Genomic DNA, 26,865 nt, shown 5'->3' on the forward strand with positions numbered 1-26,865 from the left:
AATTTAGCTGACAATTAAGAGACCCCAAAATAGATGCAAAAAAGTTTGCAACTACTAGGGGGAAAGGGGGTAGGACGGGAAAAAAATTACCAAGAATCTGTACGCCGTAGAAAAAAATGTTTCAAACAAATGTAGCCGAGATAATTTTAAGTAAAAATGTTTAACTATTAGCACTTTTTGTGTAGAATAAACCGTTCTCTCAGAAACAACGCTTGCAGCTACCGGTGATTTTGAATGTCAGTTACGCGATCGAAATCAATTTTAAATAAAATTTGGATCAACTCGACGGTAAAACTTCGATATCTTTTAATTAGATTGTCCTATCGACAAAAGTCAAAATGTGTTTTAAATGTAAAGAATGTAGCTTTTGTATGCATTTATTTCATTTTGCCGCAAATAAAGTCAGTCTCTATAATTCTGTTAAATAAATAAACGTTGCGCTATTTTTACCATTTCTTACGATTTACGATAAGATCAATAAAATTTATCATTTCCATTGTCCGCTGTGGAATTTCCGTTGGAATCTTCAATGCCTAAAAAACGCTGAATTTAAACTTTCTAAATTTTATGTAAAATTCTTCCACGGAGACCGTATTGGATGGAATTTGTAGTTGAAATTGTGTAGTTTAAAAAAACGTACTTGTACAATCGAAAAAAAAAATAAAGCATTTCAGCGAAAATTCATCGTTTTTTAAGCCTATTTTAAATGACTCATGTTTGTTGCTAAAACTCGAAATTGAAATTTCCTGCTATAGGTTGTGAAGATTAGGCTTTAACGATGGAAATTACAGAGTGACCGATCAATGGAAGCGATAAAAGTGGCATACTGGAGTACAATTGAAATCATAAAAAAAACATTTAAATAGCTAATTGAATTAAATAAATATAGGCAAAACTTTTTTCGTCTATAAAATTCATTTTATTATTAGATAAATTGTATTTATTTATTCAGTTAAAATATTACTATTAAATTAAAAACATTCAATGATTGTGAATGAAGAAAAAACACAAAAAACTCAGGATTGTTCTCTCCTTAACGAGTTTTCATATTTTCCGCTGACAAAACTCAAGTCAATTTTCTCAATAATCTCATTTAAGTAAATTTTGCACTAGTTTAAAAATGGTATGAGAAAGTTAACTGTGTAAATTAAGATTGCAACTTTAACAACAATTTCATCATCTAATTATGGGCTAAGAATTTTAGAATACCCTGTACATTGTTTTGGTTGAAATAAACTTAATCTTTATGTTTATAAATCTTTTGAAATAACCTACGGTTTGCTAGTCGGTTTTTGTATAACGCATATAGTCGTATTTTCTGGGTGCTATATCATCATAATTGTCTTTGCCTTTATCCACATGCCAGGTCGGCTTTCCTAATTAAATTTTTCCATAATTTCTATCTTAGGTCACACCAATATCAACTCCCTACACAGAAATGTTCTGCTTCACGCCTTACAGCCACTCATCCATGATCTTCCCCGCTGCTGCTTCCTGGGTCCTGTTATTCAGCAATTTTTCGTAATGAATGATTTAAATCGACTTTGAACGTGTCCTAAGCATCTTAACCTATGTTCTCCCATTTTACCATCAATTGGTGCCACCCTAGACTTGCCCTTATATACCACTTCTTAATTTTATCTTTTTTGTCACTCCACTCATCCATCTTAGCATTCTCATTTCTGTTACATGCATTTGTTGTTTTATTTTAACTGCTCAACATTCAGTTCCGTACATCATAGTCATCATAATCTTCCTGTCACAGAACGCACCATTCACTTTTTTCCATTTAATTAATCCTGCTTTTACTCTCCTGCATATACCTCTATCTATTTCCCCAATACTATATAAATAGCCATCCTAGATATTTGAAATTATTACTTTTCTCAGTCATTTGACCATCCAAAGGTATCAAGGTTATCACTTTGTAGTAATACACCATCTTTAAATCCACAATCTAGATACTCCATTTTTGTCCTAAATTTTAAACCTTTTTCTTCGGCTTCAGCCACTTCAGCCACTGCTTCAAACTTTGCTCTAAATTTCTTTTAATATTGCCTACTAATAGTACATAATACATATACATGTACATATATATTACGCACCAGTAAGTGTTACATAGTAGTTTCCCTGTTATCTGATCCGACACTACTAAGATTAAAAAAGAACTAATAGACAAGGCGAAAAGCTCGGGTTCGTTCGGAGCCTCATTGGAAAATATTTCCATGATATTTTTTTGCAGAATAACCTAAGTCATAAGATACCCCAAAATAACGTTTAAGAGGTCGCCGAGGAGAAAGTTGTTCAATTTTTAAAAAAATGTTTTTAAACAAATTGCAACAACCAATTTTTTCGGCCCTGATTTTTTTTTATTTTTTGGATCATTCTGAACAAAATAAATCTTTTTTGTTTTTTCTGTACACTTGATCGTTTTCGAAAACTGAAAAAAAAAACGCAAAATTACGATTTTCAAGCTCAAAAACACAAGTAAAACATTATTTTTGAATTAACAAAGTATCTAAATTTAAGTTCAAACCTTCTATCATTTCTCGATAGGTATTTTGGGCTTATTTCATTTTAAAACATTGATTTTTAATTAATTGTTTGAATTATCATTGTACAAATGAGCGCCTACCCTGCCATACGAGCTTCATTAACAAATAAAAAACAATGTTTTAAAATAAAGTACCCCTATAATCGGGAGCTGATAAAAGAAGGCTTGAACTCTAATTTAGGCACTTTAATAATAATATTTTTTAATTGTTTTTTTTTCATCATTTTGCGTTTTTTCAATTTTAAATTATTTATATTTAGAGAGACCTTTTTTGTTCATAATAATCTAAAAAACCTAAACAAAAATTGTCCTGGTCTAAAAATTCATTGTTACAATTTATTTAAAAAAACTTTTCTCCTGGGCGACCTCGTGAACCATATTTTGGGGTATATTATGAAAGTGGTTATGCAAAAAAATCGCATGAGAATATTTTTCTGAACGGACCCGATCTTTTCGCCTTGTCACTGAGCTCCTAAGCAATCCCTACTTCCACATAAGATTTATCAGTCTCTCTCACATCTGACTTAACACAATATTCACTGCTCACCGGGGACCTTTTTTTGCTGACCACCAACCACAGAACTTCTCGAGGAACTCTTACGTAAGTTTTCTCAAGATCAATGAATACCTTATGAGGGTTTGTTTCTTTATGCCTATATTTTTGCATCAGCTGCCTTATAATGGCAATCACACCTGTTGCATGTGTTGTTAGTCTGCCTTGCATAAATCCAAACTGATTTTCGATAGTTTCGGGTTCTTCACGTATCCTTCTATCATATTTTTATAGTGTGATTAAGTAGTAGACTTTGTTTGGTAAACAGGTACCAATATACTGCTACTCAATTCTTCTGGCATTTGTCCCATTTCCATTAAACAAACCTGTTTGATACCAAAGTTAACTTGTTCCTGTCTCTTCTAAAGATGTTCATACTTTTCCAGGAATATTATCTGTTTTATTACCTGATATTATTACTTTGGCCCTTGTGTAAAGGAAATTATATCTCTCATTTCTTCATTTTGAAAATTATTATATCTCGACATTTGTGATATTGTAAGAAAACAAGAATCAATCGGTAAGAATCACATATTACGTTGCTATTAACTTTCCACTGCATACTTGTCTTAGAACACATTAGATGCTTTGTATTTTTTTTGTATGGGCTCGAGATAGAGAAAGATGCAGAAGCGAAGAAGAGGACTATGTTCAACATTTAATGTTTCAAAATTATTTGTTGCTAATTTTCGATAAAAAATATCCGAATAATAACAACTACTGTTAAATGTTTCACTTACCTTGTAGAACACCCACTGGTTAGTTTTAACCTATGAAAGTGAAACTCACACACAAATTCATAGAACCATGACAGAGATTGGGAACACATCAAGTATGCCGTGGAATGTTGGGTAAGGAAATATGTTGCAGTGGAACAGTACACCGTTATCCGTCAGACAGTTTATTATTAATTATGCAGACATTCTAGGCCAGTTAATAACGAAAAAGAGTATAACAAAAACTGTGATAAAATTGTTTCCCATCCATTATAATACTGTTCAAGAGTTAGATGTAATTGTGGTATTCGTATGATATACTCATAACATAATAGGTGTATAATATGGGAACTATTTTAAGTTGCTGTAAGTTTGGATAACGATTCATGTTTTTCTATGCTAGCAAATTGACGGGAATTGAGAATTGTCATACGATGATATGAAATATAAGGATGTAATTTTGACAGCTGACACAAAACAGATCGAAAATTGATACTTGAATATTTAAATAGTCAAAGAAAAATTCAGTCGGTATGTTATAGGATGTTCCAGAGACCTTTTTATACTTTTAGTCTCTGATTTTGTTTTTACCTCTCCTTTTTCAATCCTTGTCTTTTCTCCGTAATCTTCTGTGCTCCCCATCTCCTTCGTTTTTATAAATCTTTTCATAGGATTTCTTCCATGTTTCTAAATATTTTCCTCGTGTTTGGTGATACTCATTATAACAGGCTTTTATCGGTTTTTAAACATTTTCTGCACCTTCCATTTTGCTTCATATATATCATGGTCAGCTTGTAAACTTTAACCAATCTTATTGGTTTTTTATTACTAGTGTTTTCAATAATTGATAACAACACTATTATCTATTCTATTCCATCCACCATCTGCATATAATCATTAATATAAATCTGCTGAATGTTGAAATTAGCAAAAAATTATTTTATTGATTACAAACCAACAAAAACTTTATTGATAATTATTAGCGAACGCGTATTTCTGAATACCTCACCAAACAAGATATTATCAATATACAGTTATCAAATTATAAGTAACAAGATGCAGCAGCTTTCAGACGTATTTAAAACCGTCGTCGTTTACTGTTACCACATTATTTGCAAATATCGGACTTGACCTTTAACGAACGGAGTGTATTTTAAACAGGTGAATAACCGCTACGAGGTATTCAGTATTGTTTAAATACATACACATACTTAAATTAAATTACCAAAATTAATTAACCATTAATTTTAAGTAAAAATCTTATACAAATATTTGTATATAATATATTTATATCTAAAAAGTATATGATGGGGATTTTTGTTTTAAACAATCTTAAAAAGTGAAAAAATAATTTTTTTGCCAATAAAATATTTCCTATGCAGTTTAAAGAAAATTGGTTTAAAATAAAACATGTAGATCTTAAAAAGTTCTTAAATTTGCGAGTTTCTAAATTAAAACACATAAATAATTCACCAAGATAGTTGCAAAAACTCTTCATTTTGCAGTAATTTATAAATGTCAATTGCTTTATTTTTTGCATAATGACATGTAATATAACTACTTAAAATTGTGACAGTTAATGAGCTAAAATAGTTTATAATTTTTAAATTTGTTATTAAAAAACAGTTTGAAAAAGGACTTACTTTTTAGGTTATAAAGAATTATAATAACTTTGACATTTTTTATGACACACTCTTGTAAGTAGGCTCTATGAAAAGCTAGTGAAAAAACACACTTTTCAAAAGAAAACAATACTTTATATGACCAATAGGAAAAACGATAACATATTTTTTTTTTCTAAAAATCATATTTCCATTGTTTATTAACATTAAGAGCTGAGTATTAAACAAATTATAAAAGAAGAACTAAATTTTATGGTCTATTTTATAAATTATATACACCGAAAAGGAGTAAAAAAGCATAACGCGTTGGTGATAATACTCGTAAAATACCGCCACCGAAAAGTGGACTAACGAACTACAAAAATATTATTTACGATTATTAGCTACTTACCTTCATTAAATGCAATTATAATAAAATTAATGATTTTGTTAGCAATATTAATAAGAAGAAAAAACTATAAAATTAAATAAAATAATTAAATGTATTTTAATGATTTATAATAATTATTATATATTTAAATAAATAATATACACTTATCAATAAAATTTAAATATTTCTTACGAGATAGTAGTAAAATTCAATAACTTTTTTATGGAAAAATTCAATTAATTTATTTTTCCAGAATTTTCCGTGAGGTGAAAATAGCACAATTTTTAATGTTTTGTGGAGCTATTCCAATTAAAAAAAAAATTAAGGTTCTATGTGCCATAGAAGCCAATATATTGCAAATTTTGTCAGCGCGTTTTATTTTTAAGTTCCAATCTAAAAAAAAAACATCTCGGCTAGTTCTCCCCTCCGCTTTTCAATGGCGGTATTTTACGAGTATCATCATTTTAACAGGGTATACCTTTTTCTTCTTCACTGTATATGCCATCTATAAGCTGGATCATAAAATTTAGATCTTCATTTAGAATCATTTTAATTCTTAGCTCTTAATGTTAATAGACAATGGAAGTATATTTTAAGAATAAAATGTAATGATTTTAAGAGTAAAATGCTATCTTGATTCCTATTGGCCATAGAAGGTTCTGTTTTTTTTTGGAAAGTGTATTTTCTCATCAGCAATTTTATTGAGCCTCTATATAAGTCTGTGGCATAAACGTTTTTTAATAAAAAATTTAATAAAATGTTGAAATTTTTTTAATCTACCTTCTGAAGCGACATAGAATCGATTGTAATTTATAAAATACCTGGAGAGTCACTGTTTGGACAATTATAGTTGTTTAAATAATCGATCTCTAGGATAAACATATTGAATAACTATTTGCTCTATCTTGTGGATATTTATCACACTTTAATGACTTATTAATTTTCATAATTTCAAGTAGCTATGTTATATATCGTTACGCAAAAAACAAAGTTATTAACATTTATAAATTACTATTAAAATAAAATACTAAATACTAATAAAAGTAAGGGTTTTTTGCAATTATCTCGGTCAAATTTATAAACTTTACCATTTTACTCTAAAATGTACAAGCAACGTTTTATGGGCAAAATATATTTTTTCACTTTTTAAATATTAAAAAAAAAACAAAGCAAAACCAAGTGTATGTCTTCACGGATTTCTGATCAGCTACCCTTCATATACCTTTTAGAACCTTCAAATATCTGTAGACGAAGGAACGAAAAACGAAGGAAATATCTGGAGGAACGAAGTAGACGACGCCATGAGTAAGAGAGGCCTAAACGATGGATAATGGGACAACAGAGAGAGATGGAAACGGTTTAGCGAGGGAAGGCAATGCATACTGTAGAATCCCTGAATATACATATATATATATATATATATATATATATATATATATATATATATATATATATATATATATATTCAGGTTCGTTCATGAAACGTCGAGTAATAAATTCTCAACGCGGTTCTTCCCGAGAACTAAGTAATTTTCATTCATCTGACCCCGGAAATTTATCCGAACATGTATATATATATATATATATATATATATATATATATATATATATATATATATATATGTTTTATGTTCTCTAAGAGGTTTTTGGGAATAACACCAGTAGTATACTCCATTCGCTTAGCTCGGGCATATTTTGACAGATTCATTGTCGGAAACCTACAACACAACAATTCGTACCTCTCAGTATTAATAGCTCAAGTATCTTACTATTGCAGAAGAATTATTCTAAATAGTGGAAGTGTATACTAAACCCATCAAATTTTGGGTAGTATATATTTAAAAAATATATTTAAGTTGTTATAATTTAACATAACTATTTATTCTTCTTCTTAGTCGTTGACCTGATGCAGGTATCGTGATATCATGAAGCTATTAGCTAAATTTCCCAATGTTCCTCCACGTTTTTCTATCTTCTGCCATTCTAGCACATTCTGACAATGGAGCGCCAATGGTAGCAACAATATGGTCCGTGTATCGTGTGGGAGATCTACCTCTATTTCTTTTGCCTTCTACTTTTTCCTGGATGGTAAGTTTTTCAAGACCATTTCTTCGAAGCACATGTCCAAAATAGCTTATTATTTGTTCTGATATTTGTGTTCTTAGTCTTTTCCTTATGTTTAGCTGGTCCAGTATGAATTCATTAGTTCTTCGGGCCACCCATGGTATTCTCAGCATTCGTCTCCAGCAGTACATCTCAAATACATCTATTCTTTTTTGTCTATTTATTATATGGTGCAAATAAATAAATATTGATTGTCGGTAATTCGCAAAGTTCTATTTTATTTACTATTTAGTTTGTTTACTATTAATATTGGCTATGAGTACGTGTGCTTGGTTGTATAGTAATTTCCGACCACTTTTAGTCTGTCAAAAAGTAACCAACTTCGCAAAAAAATAATTACTAAATTCACTAGACAGTTCGGACTGGGAATAGCGAACCGAGTATAGATAGAATAATAGATACTGTCTGGGTACTTTCCATTCTCCATTGTCTCCTAATTTGTATTTCTAGATCTCTGTACTTGGCGATCTTTTCGTTGTATTTAACACGCAAATTATTGGTCTTAGATATCGCCACATCAATAAGTGTTGTTTTGCTAGTAAGTTTATTAACTAGTATGAGATCCCAGTACTAGTCCAAGTATAGTTTGTAGTAGTCATTTTCAAGCATTCTTTAGGGACGTATTGATAATAAGGAAAATGGTCGGTTTGGAGAAGTCCCAGTTTGTCAGCTAGCTCTTGGTGGATAATCTTTCCTATTGAGTCATGGCGTTCTTTATAATCAGTTCCGACAAACACCTGGCAGCCCCCGGTACCACTTTAACAATAAAATTCAGGTAATTTTTAGTTGAAATAACCTGATCCTGAATGGCAAGTGGAAAGCCCTCAGTCTCGGGAAACATGTTTCCTGATGGCAACCAATAGTTCGACGCTGTATTGTACATCTCATTGAGATGTCGCGCATGCAGAGGTTTACTCATCCAGGTGCGCATTGTTTCTTGCTTAGTGAGGTGGTTTATGCGCATTTTATTTATTATTATTATTATATTACGATCCAGATTTAAATTATATAATTGGAGGTAGGTACAAAATAGGAAAATATAGAAAGCAACTAAAAAATGTATGTATCAACCATTATTGATCCGGAAAAATGAGGTTAAGTACAATAAATGTGTACCAAGGTGTCCCTCAGGTAATCTATAGGTAGCCAAATGAGAACAAGGAGTAGTAGTAGTAATTATTGAGTTACATTACATGTCATCTTTCTAGTAGAGTTATAATAACTTCTTTGTATTTCCTACAGTTAATTGTAGTGCTTCCTTTAGTAATTTTTCTTCCGCCTTGCTTGATGATGTCATCAGCTTCTTAATTGTACACCTTATTTATATAATGTTAATTAAGTTAATAAAAATATTTTACAAACAATAAAATTATATTCTTTCGATTATATCGAACACAATAGAAACTTTCTCTGTGGATTTCATTGAAAATATTTTACCTACTTCAAATAATGTCGCATTGTCGCATCATAAAATTCAACGACATTCCGGACAATAATAGGCTTCAGATCCATTAAATGTGGATGCATGACTTCCGAAAGACAAAAGCTTATTCTGCAATTTAAATATGACAGGCCAATTTTTAAAGAATTAATTTAAATGTGCGGATGTTGCATATTTAGGCTTTCTAAATAATCGTTTTAAAATGTATATTGTATCTGCAAAACTTATATAAACAGCATAATTAATTTTTATAGCAATTATATTTATCATTTTATTACGCAGATATATGCAGCATCATTAATTTTCAATAAATACTGACCGATATAATGTTCTTAAATGTCTATTATCAGTATCATCTTACTTTTAAAATTGGTTATCATTATAATTTTTTCGCAATCGAGACAATCATAAATCAAAATTTTAACGAAATTTGTAGCACAAGTGACTCAAAGAAAATATGAATTTTACTAGTCTGCTGCTAAAAATGTTGTGAATTTAAGACATTTATCTGCGCCCAACGGTTAGAAATATAATAATAGTCGACCCTTATTAGCAATAGCCGATTCTTATTTTAGTCATAAATACATATATAAATAGGAACTTTTTTATTTCCTGGGTTTGTCGGTCTGTTGTAAATAAAACTAGTTAACTATTGCTTAAGCGTTTCGGCAATATTTTCATTTTCAATAAGAACTTTATTTTTTATAAATATTACATTATATAATTATATCATGTTTACACTTTTTAAAAGTTTAACATGGATTAAAAAATTGGCATCTGACATTTTTAAAGATGACATCTGGCAGGTATCTTAAAATGTACCATGGGAGTGATGACGTAGATTTTATTGACATCTGTCAGTTTCACTTTCCAAACAAACCTTGTTTAGTGTGGATAATTTGTATTTTTCGTTATTTTTTCATTTTTTTTTCAGAATCTTTCCGCTTTTTGCAATATCTAAGTATTCTAATAGTTACTACAATTTTACAAGGTTGTGTAAATAATAAAGATTGTTGTTTTATAAAAATAGCAATAAAATGCATGTATCAATAAAGTAAGGTTAGAATGTCTTTAATTGAAACTTTTAAACTATATTTCATAGAAATCGAACACTGAATTATGATGGTATTATCGTAAAAAACACTATACTTACAAGAAAAAGCAGTAGAGGAAGCAAAATGTTAACTTTATAGAAATTAAAAGTCTTGAGATTGGGCATTTCAACTTTTGTTTGGAAAGTAATTGACCGTTGTGACGTCACACTTCCACTGTCCATTGGAGTGGTTCAGGGTCGTATCTTAAAATAGCTACCATAGTGCATTTAAACCACCCATAAAAGAGGTGTTGTGTTCAGTCTTACTGACGGAGCAATTAAGCTATCTAGTCCACAATACTAGTCCGCAAATTTGAGAAAAGTTAAAGATATTTTAGAAAAAAATAATTGTCAAAGAATAATTTATTGAGAAAATGTACAGATTAAAAAAAACAAAATTACAACAAAATATGCATATTGGAGGTGATGCACATAAAAAAGATCCAAATTCTATCATTAATAAGACGCATCAAAGATCTTTCCAACATGTATCATAATTTAATAAATTGAATTGTTTTTAAATGCACTATGGCAGATATTTAAGATACGACCCTGAACCACTCCTATTTTAAGATACCTGCCAGATGTCATCTGTCAACGTCAGATACCAATTTTTTAATCCATGTTAAACTTTTAGGAAGTGTAAACATGATATAATTATATAATGACATATTTATAAAAAATAAAGTTCTTATTGAAAATGTCACAATTGCCGAAACGTTTAAGCAATAGACAAACCCAGGAAATAAAAAAGTTTCTATTTAAATATTAACGGTCAGGAAATAAAAAATTAATATAATGTCTAATATAAGAATATAATATATAATCTATAAATAATAATATATAATCTATGATCGATCTTTCTCCTCTGCTTTTGACTTTTCTTGTGTATTTGTGTGCATCTTTGTGTTGTAAAAATGTATTCATTATTATTAAATAATTTTCTCTGCATAGATCAATAATATGTTCCTCATTGTCGTTTTTTATTTTTTCTCAATATGGTCCTAATAAATCTGGGATATGTTTATCTCTTACACCCACTTCCACTCGACCACAGATCCCCTAATACTATAGTATTGCCTGTCTATTATCTTTAAGGCTTTGCTAGCTGATTTTTCATTATCATTTATTCCATACATAACAATATTAACTAATTTATGTTCAGCAGTTACCAGTCTTATCTTTAGGATCATTCGAAAAATGCATTCCCAATCTATAGTATTTCTTATTAGGTTACTGTTTATTAGTATAGTAGTATAGTATTTCTTATTAGGTTACATAAAAAAGGCAGAAAGGATACATGTGGCAACTACAGGGGAATCTCACTAATCGGTACTACATATAAGATATTAGCTTCAGTTGTACTAAAACGATTACTGCCATATACAGAGGAAATTATTGGCGATTACCAATGCGGCTTTAGGCGTGGAAGATCAACAATCGACCAAATATTTACTATCAGACAAATGCTAGAAAAGTATTGGGAATATAATAAAGAAGTACACCAGATCTTCATAGATTTCAAACAAGCATATGATTCCATAGATCGCTTAAAACTGTGGAGTGCAATGATGGAGTTAGGCGTACCAAAGAAGCTGACCATGATTGCGCGAATGTGTGTCAACAATTCCTTTGCACAAATTAGAATAGGAGGCAAAACTTCAAAGGCTTTCGGCATAAGCACCGGACTCAGACAGGGAGACCCGCTGTCCCCATTACTATTTAACCTAGCATTGGAATATGCAATGCGAAAAATCTATACCAGAGTCAAACCAGACATAACTGCCAAAGGAGCAAAGATTATTCTCGCATTTGCAGATGATGTAGATGCAGTAGCACAGACAACACTGGAAGTTAAGGATATAGTATCGAACTTTGAAGAAGCAACACTAAGCGTAGGCCTGAAAATAAACGAAGAAAAAACTAAATACATGGTCTTATCAAAAAAGGAACGACAGCGAATAAGACAAAACATTACCATAAACGATCATAATTTTGAGGTGGTCAAAGAATTCAAATACCTAGGAGCAACAATTACCAGTGAAAACACAGGAGAACGGGAGGTTGAAATACGAATACTGGCGGGGAATAAATCATTCTTTGCCATTCAACATCTAATGAGGTCAAAGCTTCTCTCAAGGCGTGCCAAAATCCAAATGTACAAAACCATAATACGACCAGCAGTGACATATGGAAGTGAAACATGGACATTGAGAAAGAAAGAAATCAATAAGCTATTAGTATGGGAACGCAAAATCCTGCGAATTATATATGGTCCTTGCAGGGACAGCGTGACAAATGAATGGAGGAGCAGATACAACAATGAAATAGAGACTCTCTTCGGGAAAGGAAACATCGTAAGATACATAAAAGCCAATAGATTAAGATGGGCAGGCCACGTGGTACGGAGTGATGACGACAGACTGATTAGCAATGTGTTTTGGGAAAGACCAGATGGTAGAAGATCGACAGGAAGGCCTAGAAAAAGGTGGAAAGACGCAGTCAGGGAAGACCTGGAGAAGATGGAAGTAAGGCCATGGGAAATAATAGCACAGGATCGGAATCAATGGAAGGCAATAGTAAACGCGGCAAAAACTCACGAAGAGTTGTAAAAGCCAATGATGATGATGATTACTGTTTATTAGACAGCCTACACCTTATTTTGCCCTTTCGCTTTGTGACACTTCACTGGTGATGAGGAAGTGCCCATTCTCTAAAAGCTGTGTGCTTTTTCCTTCTTTTTGATCTCTTATACCTAATACGTCTATTTGATTTTTCTCAAATTCTTCAACAAGTTCAACTTATTTGCCGTTAAGAACTCTGACTAAGACGATATCCACCATGGGTACCAGGTAGCTCGAGGACTATCGTCTTTATCATATTCGTATTTAGCGACCTCGAAAACTCCGAGTAACAAAATTAAACTCATTCTTGTCAATATTTTCTTAGTTGCAAATGTTTCATTTTCTATTCACTTTGGAAATGCATTTTTCTTATGCAAAATGTAATTTTCAGTTTACCACCATGAATTTTGTTCACAAACTTTCACGACACTTTCCAGAATCGAATTCAAAAAGGGGTACAGCGATTTATCTTGCTGCGGAAAATTGGTAGGTTCAACGCTTCGTTACCTCGCCTAATCTTAAATCCTAATTATATCTAACCAACAAATTTTACAAAAATAAGAACAACAGTTATGACTTGACTATTGAGGTTACAAAAACGATCAGAAAGTAAAATACCTCAATCTTTTTTTATTTAAATATTTTTCTCTAATGTTATCCGAACATAAACAAAACATCAATAAAACCAACAAAAAATTAGGCAAATTAGCCGCATATCGATAATTCAGCTAACGGTTCCCTATAGCTTAAGCAAGTTGACTTAACTGACACCAAGTTGACCTAGATCCTCTTTAGATGCACATTGCGATGTTGTGGAACAGACGCACGTAGCTGGGTGAAGGTCGTTGAAATTCCGATTTCCTTCCAACGTTCCGTTAGGATTTATGTACCGGAAAAAAGTAAACAAATAGTCCGGTGAAATATGTAAACCAAATGCAAATCAAAAAGTGTTACACGTCGTGCGTCGTGGTTTTAATGAGAAAATATGAGAAGAATATCTTTTTTGGAACAAAAACAAATATATTACTCTTCCAGATTTGTAAGTATTTCTTAATAAACTGCGCAAACTAAAATAAAAAATATGATATAAAAAATGATAAGTATAATGATAAATATAGCCACATGAAACATTTTTGGTTTCATCAAATATCTCTTTTGAGACAATCACACCAAATCCACTCTCTAAAAGAATTTTCAAAATACAATTTGTAATTAAGAATGCTACCTTGTCCGAAATTTATTGTCTCGCTCATATGGAGAATTAGAACATTAAAATACCTTAAATAGTAATGTTGGATTCTCGAGATGCATTCCTAGAACTTAAAAAAAACAATATGAAATAATTACAAAATACCATATAGGTATAGTATATTAATTTTAACATATATTTTATCTAGACCTACAAAAAATAAAAAGAAATTATATTTGACAAAATTTCCTGTGCATACAAAAACGTTTATTTTTTTTTAATTTATTTATGCCTCAAACTCAAAAGGTCATTGGCGTAGTATAATTTAAAGTACAATTACAATTTATTTCTTACATTTATGGAATATAAGTATGATAGTATGATCTGAATATAAATTTTGTAATAGACATCCAGTGCCTTGGTGGACCAGCGCAAAACGCGCGTTTAATAAACTTAAAAAAGCATAGTACGCAAGAAAATTTACTCAATTTTAAAAAACTTAGGACAAGAACGAGATATCTCATAAAAAAAGCAAAAGAATTACATGGGAAAATTATGTCTCTTCTATAAATCCATCGACCCATTCAGCAGTCATTTGATCTAAGATTCGTAAACTCAAAGGTTCGAACTCTTTTAGACAAATAAACACCTTAACTCTAGGTCAAACACTAATTACTTGTAACAAAGCTATTACAGAAACATTTGCTGATGTTTATCAACAAAATTCTAGCAATAATAATATACCTCAAGAAATGTTAACGCCCAAGGAAACTATAGAATCCTACGATATCAATGATCCTTTAAACATCGCCATAACACTTCAAGAATTAGAATTTGCTATTTCTGATTTAAAAAACACCTCGGCTGGACCAGATGACACACCACCAATATTTATAAAAAACTTATCATTTACAGCTAAACTAGTTTTCCTAGATTTACTTAATATTTGCTTTCTAAAAAAAAAAATTTATTACCTTTGGTCCCAGGCAGTAATAATTCCCATCATCAAGCCAAATAAATATAAAGATAAGCCCATTTCTTACCGCCCCATCTCGCTTACCTGTAGTATGTGTAAAATCTTGGAAAAAATTTTAAACCTTCATCTAATATAATAGTATATATAATATAATCATAAAATAATAATCTCCTTTCCCCTTATGAAAGTAGCTTTCGAAGAGGCAGATCGGCGTCAAATAACCACGTACTTTCTTCCTCTTCTTCCTTTGCCCTATCCGTTTCGGACGTTGGCTATTAACAAGGCTATTTTGACTTTGTTTACGGCACCTCTGAACAGTTCGGTCGATGTTAGTCGTACTTTACACGTACTTTACAAACCTCAATTAATGAAGCTTTTGCAAACAACCAAAAACTGATTGCAATATTTTTTGTTACAAGCCAATTTTTTTAACTCGGCTTGAAAATTGGATGTTAAAAACTGGGTTTAACTTCTTGACAGAAAAAAACACAATACATAATTTTTAATAAAAAAAGATCTCGGTAGTCAACTGACCTAATTTTAAATAATTTATCATTAAAACAATCAGAAGAAGTTAATTTTCTAGGTTTAACTTTTATTAGAAACTTAAATTGGAACTTGCATATCAACAAACTACAATATTCCTTCAAAATTCTGTCTAATAAAGTTTGGGGCGCAGATACTAAAATATTAATAAACTTATATAAATCACTCATTAGGAGTAAACTAGATTACGGTTGCATTTGTTATAACTCCGCAAGCAAAACTACCTTAAAAAAGCTTAACAGTATTCAATCTACAGCTTTGAGATTGGCACTTGGTGCATTTAGAACTAGTCCCACTAGTAGTCTATAAGTTCTGGCTAAAGAGTCACCTCTAACCATAAGGCGACAACAATTATCACTAAACTACATTGTCAAAATTTCAATTCAGAAACAACATCCTCTTTTCTCTCAAATTTTCCACCCTGGCATCCTCTCTTTTAAAAAGACAACAAATTGTATACCTCTAGTAAAAAGAATAAAAATAAAAACGGGTGTGGCAGTCCAGTGGGACTGCCGGTAGAAGTTATACTTCTAAACACGCGTTCGCCGTTACAAATTTATATGGGAGTCAATCTGCACAATCATTACATATGTAATGCTATAGGTAAGAGAGAGCAGAAAGAGAAACAGAATTAGGTATATAGGTATATGGTGCATCGTTTGCTGTATATAAACAACATTTGACCTGTAATAGGAGTATAGTAAATGAAGGATTAAATCAATATTTTGATGAAAAGTAATGGAAATAAAATACCATTATTACTAATGTGCAGCTACATTGTGCAGCTATGGAGTCTTGGACAAAGAAGTGAGAAATCAAGTACAAAAAGCAAATAGACTGACAGGATGAATTAATAACACTATATGGCGAAACAGACACATTAACACTGAGGTGAAGTCAAGAATTTATAAAGTCAGTGTAAGACTAATAATGACATATGCCTCAGAAACAAGACCCGATACAGCGACAACACAAAGGCTACTGGAAACGGCAGAGATGAGAGTGAGAGAACTGAGAAGAGTTACAGGAAATACGCTGAGAGATCGAAAGAGAAGACATTAGAAGAAAATGTACCGTACAGTGTATAAGCGAATAGACAATAAATAGAAAAAATTAAAATGGAATAACCCCATAAGCAGAATGGGGGAGACCCGTGTCGTCAAAATAGCAAAGGGTAAGTCACCAGAAGTATCGGACGGCCGGGCAAAAGACGGATTGACAACCTTCCATAGATGTATTAGTTCGTCAATGAATAAGCAGAATTGCTTATAAAGAATAAGAATAAGAAGAAGAAATTCAATAGGGTTCGACCATGGACCAAGCTATGTATCAAGTATCAAGTTTTTAGGATTTTTCCTTTATATTTACAGAACATAAAGGCAGAAAAACAGACAGACAATAACTATTGAGTCCTTAATAATAAATATTAAAAGGGTCAAAAATTTTAGTATATAGTTTGTTCTCATAAATTGTGGAGATAGTTACAACATATTCAACATATATTCTAACGTGGAAAAAAAACGAAATAACCCAAACAACTCTTTTCTGATTAAAACTTGAATTACTAAATTTTTAGGTAACTGAACTAAGCCTCAGTTCTATTAATAGCGTCTTGACGCCATTTTGTAAGATACTTTTAAATGGGACCATGGAGAAATTAATATAATATTTGAAAGCACTTGTATAAACCAATAGATCCCTGGATTTTTTTTATTCTTTGTGGCACCGTTTCAAAATCTCCACTAAATTGTGAAAATCTTATTAAATTAACTCTCGGTGAAAGAATAACTCTTTCTTCTAAGATGGATAACGTCACTATTTTAGTATCATATATATGCCAAAAAAGCTTTATTTAAATATATAATAATATATATAATTGGAAAATTAAATAATGTATAAAATTATCGAAACCATATTAAAAAAGATATTATGATTTTTCCATTATTTGATTTTTAAAACCAAAGTGACAAAAATCAGAACATAATTAAAAAAAAATATTCCCTCATTGGGATCGAACTCGCGACTTCTGGTTCTAAATGTCGCGCTTCAACTCATTCGACCAATAACCTAAAATAATAAGGTGGCTAATCAATGTCATTATTTGACAAGAACATTATTAAGATGTCAGTTTTTTGGTTGTATTTTGTGTTTGTGTTTATTTATTTATTGTATTCTAAAAATGGAAAGGTTATTACGAATCATAGAAGTTCCAGGAAGAATATTTATTTGTAAAAGACTTTCGCCAAATGTATATATCTACCGAATTACTATAAAATAATAATAATATTAATAAATATTAAATATATTTACAAAAGGAACATTTTTATTCTCGAGAAAGAAAGAGAGAGAAAATATATCTTCTGCCTCTCTCTTACGTATATCTTACATATGTAATGATTTTGCCGATTTACTCCCATACAAATTTTCCACATCGAACGCGCGTATAGAAGTATAACTTCAAAAGTCACAAATTTTAATATGGATCAACTTAGTCTATTGCTATATACAAATGCAATCTCTTCTCCATGGACAACCCGCCTACTGACCATTGACCTAACACTAAGAAAGTACTCCAAATCAAATAAAAACTTCTTGATAATTAAACATCTTTTTGCAGAAATCATATCCCATTACCCCAACGACTTACAAATCTTTACCGGCGCCTCTAAAACCCCAGATGGACATGCTGCTGCTTAGTATTCTGATGAAGAAAATTCCTACAAATTGTAGTATACTCACAGGCGAGACCACAGCTATATTAAAAGTCTTAATTTTTTCTTTTTCTTATGCATTGGTACTAATATATTCTCTTACCAGTATCTTACTATACTATCGACTTCTAGCAGCAATTTTTAAACTACTTTTTCTAACTACTTTTCTAACATCTCTTCGGGTCATCTGCACCTGCTGGTTTTCTTATCTCTGATATTGCTTCTCCTCTTTCGAGATATTTGAAGTTAATTTTTCTTGTATTAGTTTATATTTTCTAGTTGTCTTTTTCCCATATGGTCATGACTTTCCTTTTTTCCTTATAACTCTGTATTCTATTCTAAAACTATTTAACAGTACTTCCTAAACTATCATTAAATTCTTGTTCAGCTATATGGCTACTCAAAAATACTTCATGTTAGGATAATAAATGAGCAGTGAATGGCAAATATCATTATAACAAATAATTTGACATATCTCAGAGTTGTAACCGTTGCAAAGATTTAGATAAGATTTAGATAGGATAAATTCTATTATTCCGTATAAATTTTTATTATTTCCATTGAACTAATACCATATAAATGAAAAAATCTGGAAACACACATTCAATGTTGATACACATAGAGAAGTTAGTTTCCAATGATCAAATGTGTTAATAATCGCATTCACAACAAAATCTCAGTATAAATAATTCTGAGATGTATCATAGATATGATAATATCCGAAACGCCTTATCTATTACCTACATCAAAACAAAACAAAATAAAACAGACGTTTCCAATGTTCAAAAAGGAATAGAGGAATGAGATATAAATTGTTTGCTTTTTATATTTTTGTTTTTGTATTTTGATAAAACAGTAATGTAGCCTGCACCAATTAATTACAATGTTCTATTGCTCACACATTGAAAACTATATTACTCTTTTTCTTACAATACTAAATAATATTTTTTTGTTTCAGAATGTACAGAGAAGCAGTAGGTTGGGCGTTTACCGCTCTTTTGGTTTCCAGTTCTCTAGTAGGCACATTCTCTTATCCAAATGTCCAAATTAACTCCAGGCCAGTATCTTCAGACGCAGCCGAATCACCGTCAGAAGCACGTAACTTCTATCCAGTAAAAGGCCCCAGAGACCTGCCACAATTCCAGAGAGCGGAAAGAAAATTCGCAGAAAAACCAAATGCAATTAAAAAGGTGGCTTTGGATCGACTGGATGATGTCGAAAGTAATTCCATTGGAGATAGCAGTGATAACGGACTTGCCAGTGGAGGAGGATTCTCTTGGTCAAATCTCTTAGGTAAGTTGGTTTTATCAAAGGAACAAGTTACGATGAGTAAGCTTCTTTGATATCGTTAAATGTAGTGTTTTCACTCCGGAAATACTAGTGTCTTCCTAATAGTAGAAAATAAATATGTCTTCTAGTCTTTTGAACCGAAAGAACTGTTGTTGCAAGTTATCTTTACTTTCGCGAATATGGAAACATCACAATCTTATATCTGTTAATAGCATAAAGAGCTATTGGTTGATGCTGCTCTGGTTTAACGTGTTCGATTTCCTCGTTTATAACTATGTTAAAACTGTTTGTATACAGATCCAGATTTTTTATAATATAATAGTTACCTGCTCATTTTATTCTTTCAAATAGCTATCTGATTCCTCCTTCTGCTAATAGTTTCAATATTATTTTAGTGTATGGTGGACCTGTTTTGTAGAATAACTTTCCACATTTTCCACTTGTAATTTAATGCTTGAAGCTTATATTGTAGTCAATATCTTAAGAACGATACTCAGTGCCATTTCGCAAATATCACAAAATTAACTTGGTACATATGAATCATTTATCATTAGTCATATTGCCCGATTTTTTTCAACTTTCACTCTTATTTTGTTGAAATATCATTTTATTTCTTATTAGATCGACTGACGTCTCTTCTCCTGATTGGTAACTTGTTTGAGGTTATTCTAACTGTTCTGTTTCCTGCCATCTTAATAAGGTGTCTATTCCATTTTTCCTTCAACATAACAAAGTGCCTGTTTAATCTTCGGTATCTTCTAAATAATTACACCAGCATTTTACAGGTGGTTATTTACACCCAATGCTTCTTTGCCATATTGGTGCTTGTTCTATTATTTGATTTATAATCTTGAGTTTGAACTTCATTAATTGCTTTTATAATGTTAGTCTTTTTGATATTTTCGTAGTGAACTCCTTCACTATGAAAACTGATTGTATTCTTTCTAGAGCGTATTCAGTACACACAATAAATTCAATTACGCCATCTGTATAACACGCCATCCTTACTTCCTTTTTTTCGGTTTTGGTATCATTTTTGCTTGTATGCGTTTTGCGTGTGCATACTTGTTTTTCATCTCGTTTAATATTAGATCGAACATTAGTGAACTTAATCAGTCTCTATATTTAGTTTCATTTGTTAGATCAATGGCTTCTATTGTTTTTGTCTGTATTTTTCTTTACTTTTTTCTTACATAAATGTTATCTCTCTTCTTCTTCTTCTTGACTGGTTTTACAACTCGAGGTGAGTCTTCGCCGCATCCACTATAGCTTCCATCCAATATAGCGTCCATCTTCTACGATCTCGCACTTCCATTTCTCTTTATTGTACCCCAATCCTGGATAAATCGGCTTCAACATCATCGTTCCATCTTCTACCGGCTGGTCTCTCAAAAAACACTGTCTTTAGCATTCTGTCTTCCTCTAATCTTACCACACGATCTGCCCATCTTATCCGGTTAGTTTTTATATGTCTGACGATGTTTTCTGTGCCATACAGGGTCAACAATTTAGCATTGCGGCGTCTTCTCCACTCTCCTGTCAGTGCATCTCTTTGAGGGCCAAATATCATTCTGAAAATCTTATTTATTTCCTGCTGATCTAGTCCATGTTTCACTTTCATATGTAACAACTGGGCGAATAATTGACATGTAGTCTTAATTTAGATTGTCTTTTAACCACCTTAGATCTTAATAATGATGATAAGGAGTATAATGCTCTATTCCCCGCAGCTCTCCTTGCTGACACCTCTTTTTCTATGTGGTTTTCATCTGTGATTACCGCCCCCAGATATTTAAACTCTTTTTCTACTTCGATGTTCTTTCTAACTCTTGATCTTGGATTTTTGGTTACTAGCATTTCGTCTTCTCTTCATTTATTCAATGACCCATCTACCTGTTTCCTCCTTAAGTTGTGAAAACACCTCTCTCACGTCTCCTGTAGAATTAGCGACTGCATCTAGATCATCAGCAATGGCCTACTTATTGCATATTCTAAGACTAAATTGAATAGCAACGGTGATAAGGGGTCTCCTTGTCGGTAAACTAAATGGCATCGATTTATGGCGTTATACTAAATGTTTCCTATCTTTACCGTATGAGTATGTCACGCACATTTGAGTTAGCTCTACTAATCCATCAATATATTTATTCCTAGGAAGCATTTGATTTAATTTACCGTTGATGGTTTTTTATTCTTCATATTTTTTTGCACAACGTTTGTTTTAAATTCTATTTATTTCGCCTTAAAAGGGATTAATATGGATACTTTTGTAACATTTTGACCCTATTTTATTCCTAATTCGTTCATTTTTAGTTTCGTGCTTTTCGGTTCACTTTCCGGCTGGTATTTCTACTCAGATTTAGCAATAAATCTTTTTATCCATTGTTTATCTGTAGCAATACATTGTGCATTAGCCTTTGTGGTTTCATACGGAACCACCATTCAAAATATAAAAAAATATCAGCTTATCACCATTTAAAATATAAACAAATATTAGCTTAGCGAAACTTTTATATTTTACTAAAAAAATACGTAAATATATATGTTAAACATGCAAAACTTACCCGTTTATTAAAACAATGTGCTCTCTAACAAAGTAGTGAACGCAACTGAAGAAAAATCAGAACGTCGAAGTACATTACATACACACTAAATAGTAGCTAAACATCAACAGGTTAACGGTTTAATTCTTATCGAGACCCGCTTAACCTTAAGACAATTTCATGAGTGGTTCCAGCATAAGTATGCTGTGATAATACAGCTCGACCACTAGAAAAAAAGGTGGATACACATTGGGACCACCAAGCTTCAAAGGGTTAAGGTCGCTAAGTTACATACATCTTACAAAGATCTCTACTCTATGTTTTTGAATATCTTAATTTGTAGTGCTTACATGAATATGATTATTTACTTATAAGTAGTAAAATTGGTTATAAAAAGGAAAGTGGAAGGAAAAAGAGGCTTGGGGAGACGATGCACGTCCTGGTTGAAAAATTTAAAGCAGTGGAGTGGAAAAGCAACAATAGAACTCTTCAGAACTGCTGCAGACAGAGTAAAATGGGCCTTGATGATCGCCAATGTCTTTAAAGGATGAGACACATGAAGAAGAAGTAAAATGATACACAATACGTATAAATACGAGAATAAGAGTAGAATAAATATATCTCTAAGAAATACAATTTTACTAAACTCATATAGTTTTAAGTGACGCTTATACAACACCAAAAATATATTTGTTTATTAATACTTTACTTTTCTTAACTTTCTATAAGTTGGAGACAAGTTGTATTCTAATGTGATTTCCTTATAGTTTTTTGTCGCTTTTGTTGTGTTATTTTGAATATGAGGTTTTTCCTTATAAATTGTTTTCCTATTTAATTATCACTTTAGTATGATGATAATAATACAACTTTAAATCATTCAAGTCTGTCTTTATGTTATGATAGGAAATGTGAATTTGCTTCTATTTCTATTATAATTATTAGGTCTTCAGATTTAAGATCGTTACGGTCCTGCAAGACCAATTATTTCTTCCTTTCGTTACGCTATCTTTTTTTTGTTTTAGCACCGGAGAACTATATTGGTAAGTTGCCCCTGTCTACTTCCTTTATTCTTTAGATTCATCGGTAAGTTGTTTTTATTCACCTATCCTTTCTACTTTCTATTCTAATGTATATAGTTAAAAGTCATCCCAGCAAGGACATCAAAGAAGGATGTATTGTGTTTAATACATACAAAAATAGAGCTACGTGTTAAATGGTGGAAAATAAATCCTTAACATGAAATATCTGATGACAGTTGACAGATAAAAGATGCAAATGTTTTAAAAAGATTTACCAAATATTGCCACAGTAAACCTGTAACACGAGGTATAATCGATGACCTCAATAAACCTGATAAAAGGTGGAAACGGAGAATCCTAAAATGGAGACCAAGGGGGACGAGAAGAAGCATAGAAAGACCTCAATAGAGATGGGTAAATAATATAAAAGCAGTGGCCGATAAACAGTGGATTATATTGGCGCAAGATAGAGAAAGATGGAAGCAATTTCGAGAGACCTACAAGAATCGTTAGAAAATGGTTAAGGAAGAGAAGAGAATAGAACAGTAAACTGTAATAGGAGAAATAATCAATGGCCGCAGATGAAGACAGTTATCACCAAGATATTCTACAGACATTTATCTAATTTAGTTGTATTTGACAAGGAGATAACAACTACAAGGTCTTGAGTTGGAGAAGAGGACGAAATATCTTTATACCTATATTTTAAAACTACCATTTCTTAAATAATCCACAAGCTTGATGGCACTTAAAATAGAAAAGAAACTTCATAACCTAAAAATTCTAAACTTAACGAAACAATAAAGTTTTAAAAATAACGTAATTATTGAGATTTACCAAAGAGAAAATAAAAAAAGTAAAGATCAGGACTTCCTCCTAAAATGTTGACAACTAATTGCATGATCATCTCTTATCTAATGATGGTTTATCTACTACTGTATTACTCCAAACAGTGATCTGGTGCTAACTTCATACCATTTACATAATTTCTTTAACCACGAAGATTTTGTTCTACTTCGATAAATAAAGCAGATATTTATAAATTGAGTTTGGTACTCACTTCCGTTTTTAATATTCAACATCAACTTTTTTTCAGCACTGTTAATTCCTACAATATCCAATAATAGCTGCCCTTCAATCCATTGACAAATACTTATATTTCTAAGTCATTGCACTTTCAGAAAATGGCAGCGTTTAATAAACAATAACGGCGAAACTATACAACCCTGTCTCACTCCTCTCAAAATACTTATCTCTTCCGATTACCTTTCGGAAACACGAAGACATTTTAGTTTACATTCAAAGTAGGAATGATTTAGGAGTATTTTTTTATAGGAATATTTCTTCCGTCAAATTACAACTTTTAAGAAGTTCCTAAGCCTGATGAAGTACCTCGTAAAATAAATTATCATATTCGATGTAGTAGTCCTTTTAGATCTTCTCCATCCATCCATCAATCCATCTAAATTGTTTTTATATCACCTTTCTTGCTGTTTTTTACTAACCATTGTTACATATATGTATTTACAGGCCAAACAAAATTAAAAGAAGAGCTGAAATAAAAAATCTTTCTTAGCTAAAAGCCACAGCATGTTTTTAAGAAAGTACCTTTTACTTTTTTTGTACAGGTACATTTGCATCCTGATATTACCATTATTATTACATTATAACCACTGTTTTTATAACCACCATCAACATTATCGTCAAACATTGCATACGGATCCACTATTAAATGAAGCACTAAAGGTTACCAATAGCTGTGTTGTACTTTTTACCATGTTAGTTGTGATACTCACTCTTGTCCATCCAATTTCTATTTATACTCTTTATCGATATACCTCTTGTCATGGTTTCCATTCCAGAATCTTCTTGGTGATTTACCGTCATAGTGTCATTTTGATAAAGCAGTCTACTTCTTGCCGATAATCTTTTCACTTAGTTTTGAATAAATCTTAGTTTCTTTAGTACACTTTTTCAATATATTAAATATTTCTGCACCATACGTTAAGAGCAGGTGAGACTTTTACTATGTATTTGGACAACGTTCCGAGGTGGAAAACGACATGTCAAATACAACGTACTTTCAATTAAAATTGCAGGTTATTCTGTATGTATAAATATGAAAAAAGAAGCTGATGTACCTACCTGTTTTTTTTTTAATTAGTTGTCATTCTTTCTACATTATCGTGGTTATAGCTGCCACAGGGACGATGTCTCCACCTCTTAGATTGCTTTAATGACTATTTTCTTCTCTCTTATTTTTTGCTCTCTTTAAGAGCTTTTGTCATTTAATAACTTGATATGTGTAGGACTTTCTTCTTCTGAAGACTTCTTCTTCTTGCAGGACCGGCTTCGGGATTTTTCCTATAGCTAGATATATATGTTCCTCTCTTTTTCTACCGTGAGGGGTCCACATTAAGACGTTCTTCAGACAGTCTCTATACATGACCGTACCATGTGAGTTGTTGGGCACATATCGTCTACTATTGTATGTTTTACTTTCATAATTTCTCTTATTCTGTTGTTCGTTACACATTCTAGTCTAGATTTTCCAGCTGAACGTCTCCAGAAATCCATTTCCGTTGCCTCAAGTATTCTCTTGTATCTTTCCTTTATTTGCCATACTTCACTACTGTAGGTAATTATACTTTTAATGATTGTGTTATATATCTTGTGCTTGTTATTATCAGAGATTGATTGATCCCAAAGGATACCATTGAGAAGGGAAATTGCTTTTCTTGCTTGGTTGTTTTTCTTCTCAATTGTGTCGTCTACGTTGCCTTCTTTTATGATGATCATACCTAAATATTTATATGAGTTGCAATGTTTGATAACTTCTTCATCTTCCAATATGAGGTCCTGTTGTTTCCCGCCGATACACATATACTCAGTTTATTGGATATTGATTTCAAGTCCCCATTTTTTATATTCCTCGATTAATTTTCGAGTCATATACTCAATACCTTCATAATCTTGTGCTATCACTAGTTGATCGTCTGCAAATGACAAAGTGTATATGCTATTGTTGTTAATCGGCATTCCCATATTTCTACATTTGCACTTCCACAGCTTTAAAGCTTGTTCTAGATAAATTTTAAATAATGTCGGGGAGAGACAGCAGCCCTGCTTAAGGCCTTTATCGCTTCTGCCTTTTTTGTGTATAGTGGATATGAATGATGTCTTCCACTCCTCTGGGGTTGTCATTCCATTAATGCAGTTTTGGAACAGTTTGGCTAAACTTGTATATAGTTTGGTTGTACTGTGTTTAATTAACTCTGCAAGGATGTTACCTGGACCCAGTGCTTTGTTATTTTTTAGAGATCTGCATACATCTTCCACTTCTTTCGTTGTTATTCGTATGGGCGAAATTAAAATATTTATATTTTGTGTTTTGTTGCTGTCTTTAAATTGTGGTCTATCTTCCCAAAAGGAGTTTCTCAAAATATTGGTCCCAGTCATCCATTGTTGACACTATGTCTCTCTTCTTATCTTGT

The 26,865-nt window shown here is 31.7% G+C and overlaps 1 protein-coding gene across 4 annotated transcripts in view; it reads left to right on the forward strand.

Moving 5' to 3' along the window:
• The window catches only part of LOC140432389 (uncharacterized), a 74,070-nt gene that overhangs the window by 32,117 nt on the left and 15,088 nt on the right, over positions 1-26,865 (forward strand). For 2 of the 4 annotated variants that reach the window (XM_072520248.1, XM_072520250.1), the window contains exons 2-3: positions 19,478-19,812; positions 23,375-23,392. In XM_072520248.1, the coding sequence (XP_072376349.1) occupies positions 19,479-19,812; positions 23,375-23,392 (352 nt within the window). In that variant the 5' untranslated portion in view covers position 19,478. The remainder of the gene's footprint in view (positions 1-19,477; positions 19,813-23,374; positions 23,393-26,865) is intronic. The other 2 variants (XM_072520249.1, XM_072520251.1) reach the window with 1 other exon arrangement.

This window comes from Diabrotica undecimpunctata, chromosome 1 (genome assembly GCF_040954645.1).
Source record: "Diabrotica undecimpunctata isolate CICGRU chromosome 1, icDiaUnde3, whole genome shotgun sequence".
In the NCBI taxonomy this organism is placed as follows: domain Eukaryota; kingdom Metazoa; phylum Arthropoda; class Insecta; order Coleoptera; family Chrysomelidae; genus Diabrotica; species Diabrotica undecimpunctata.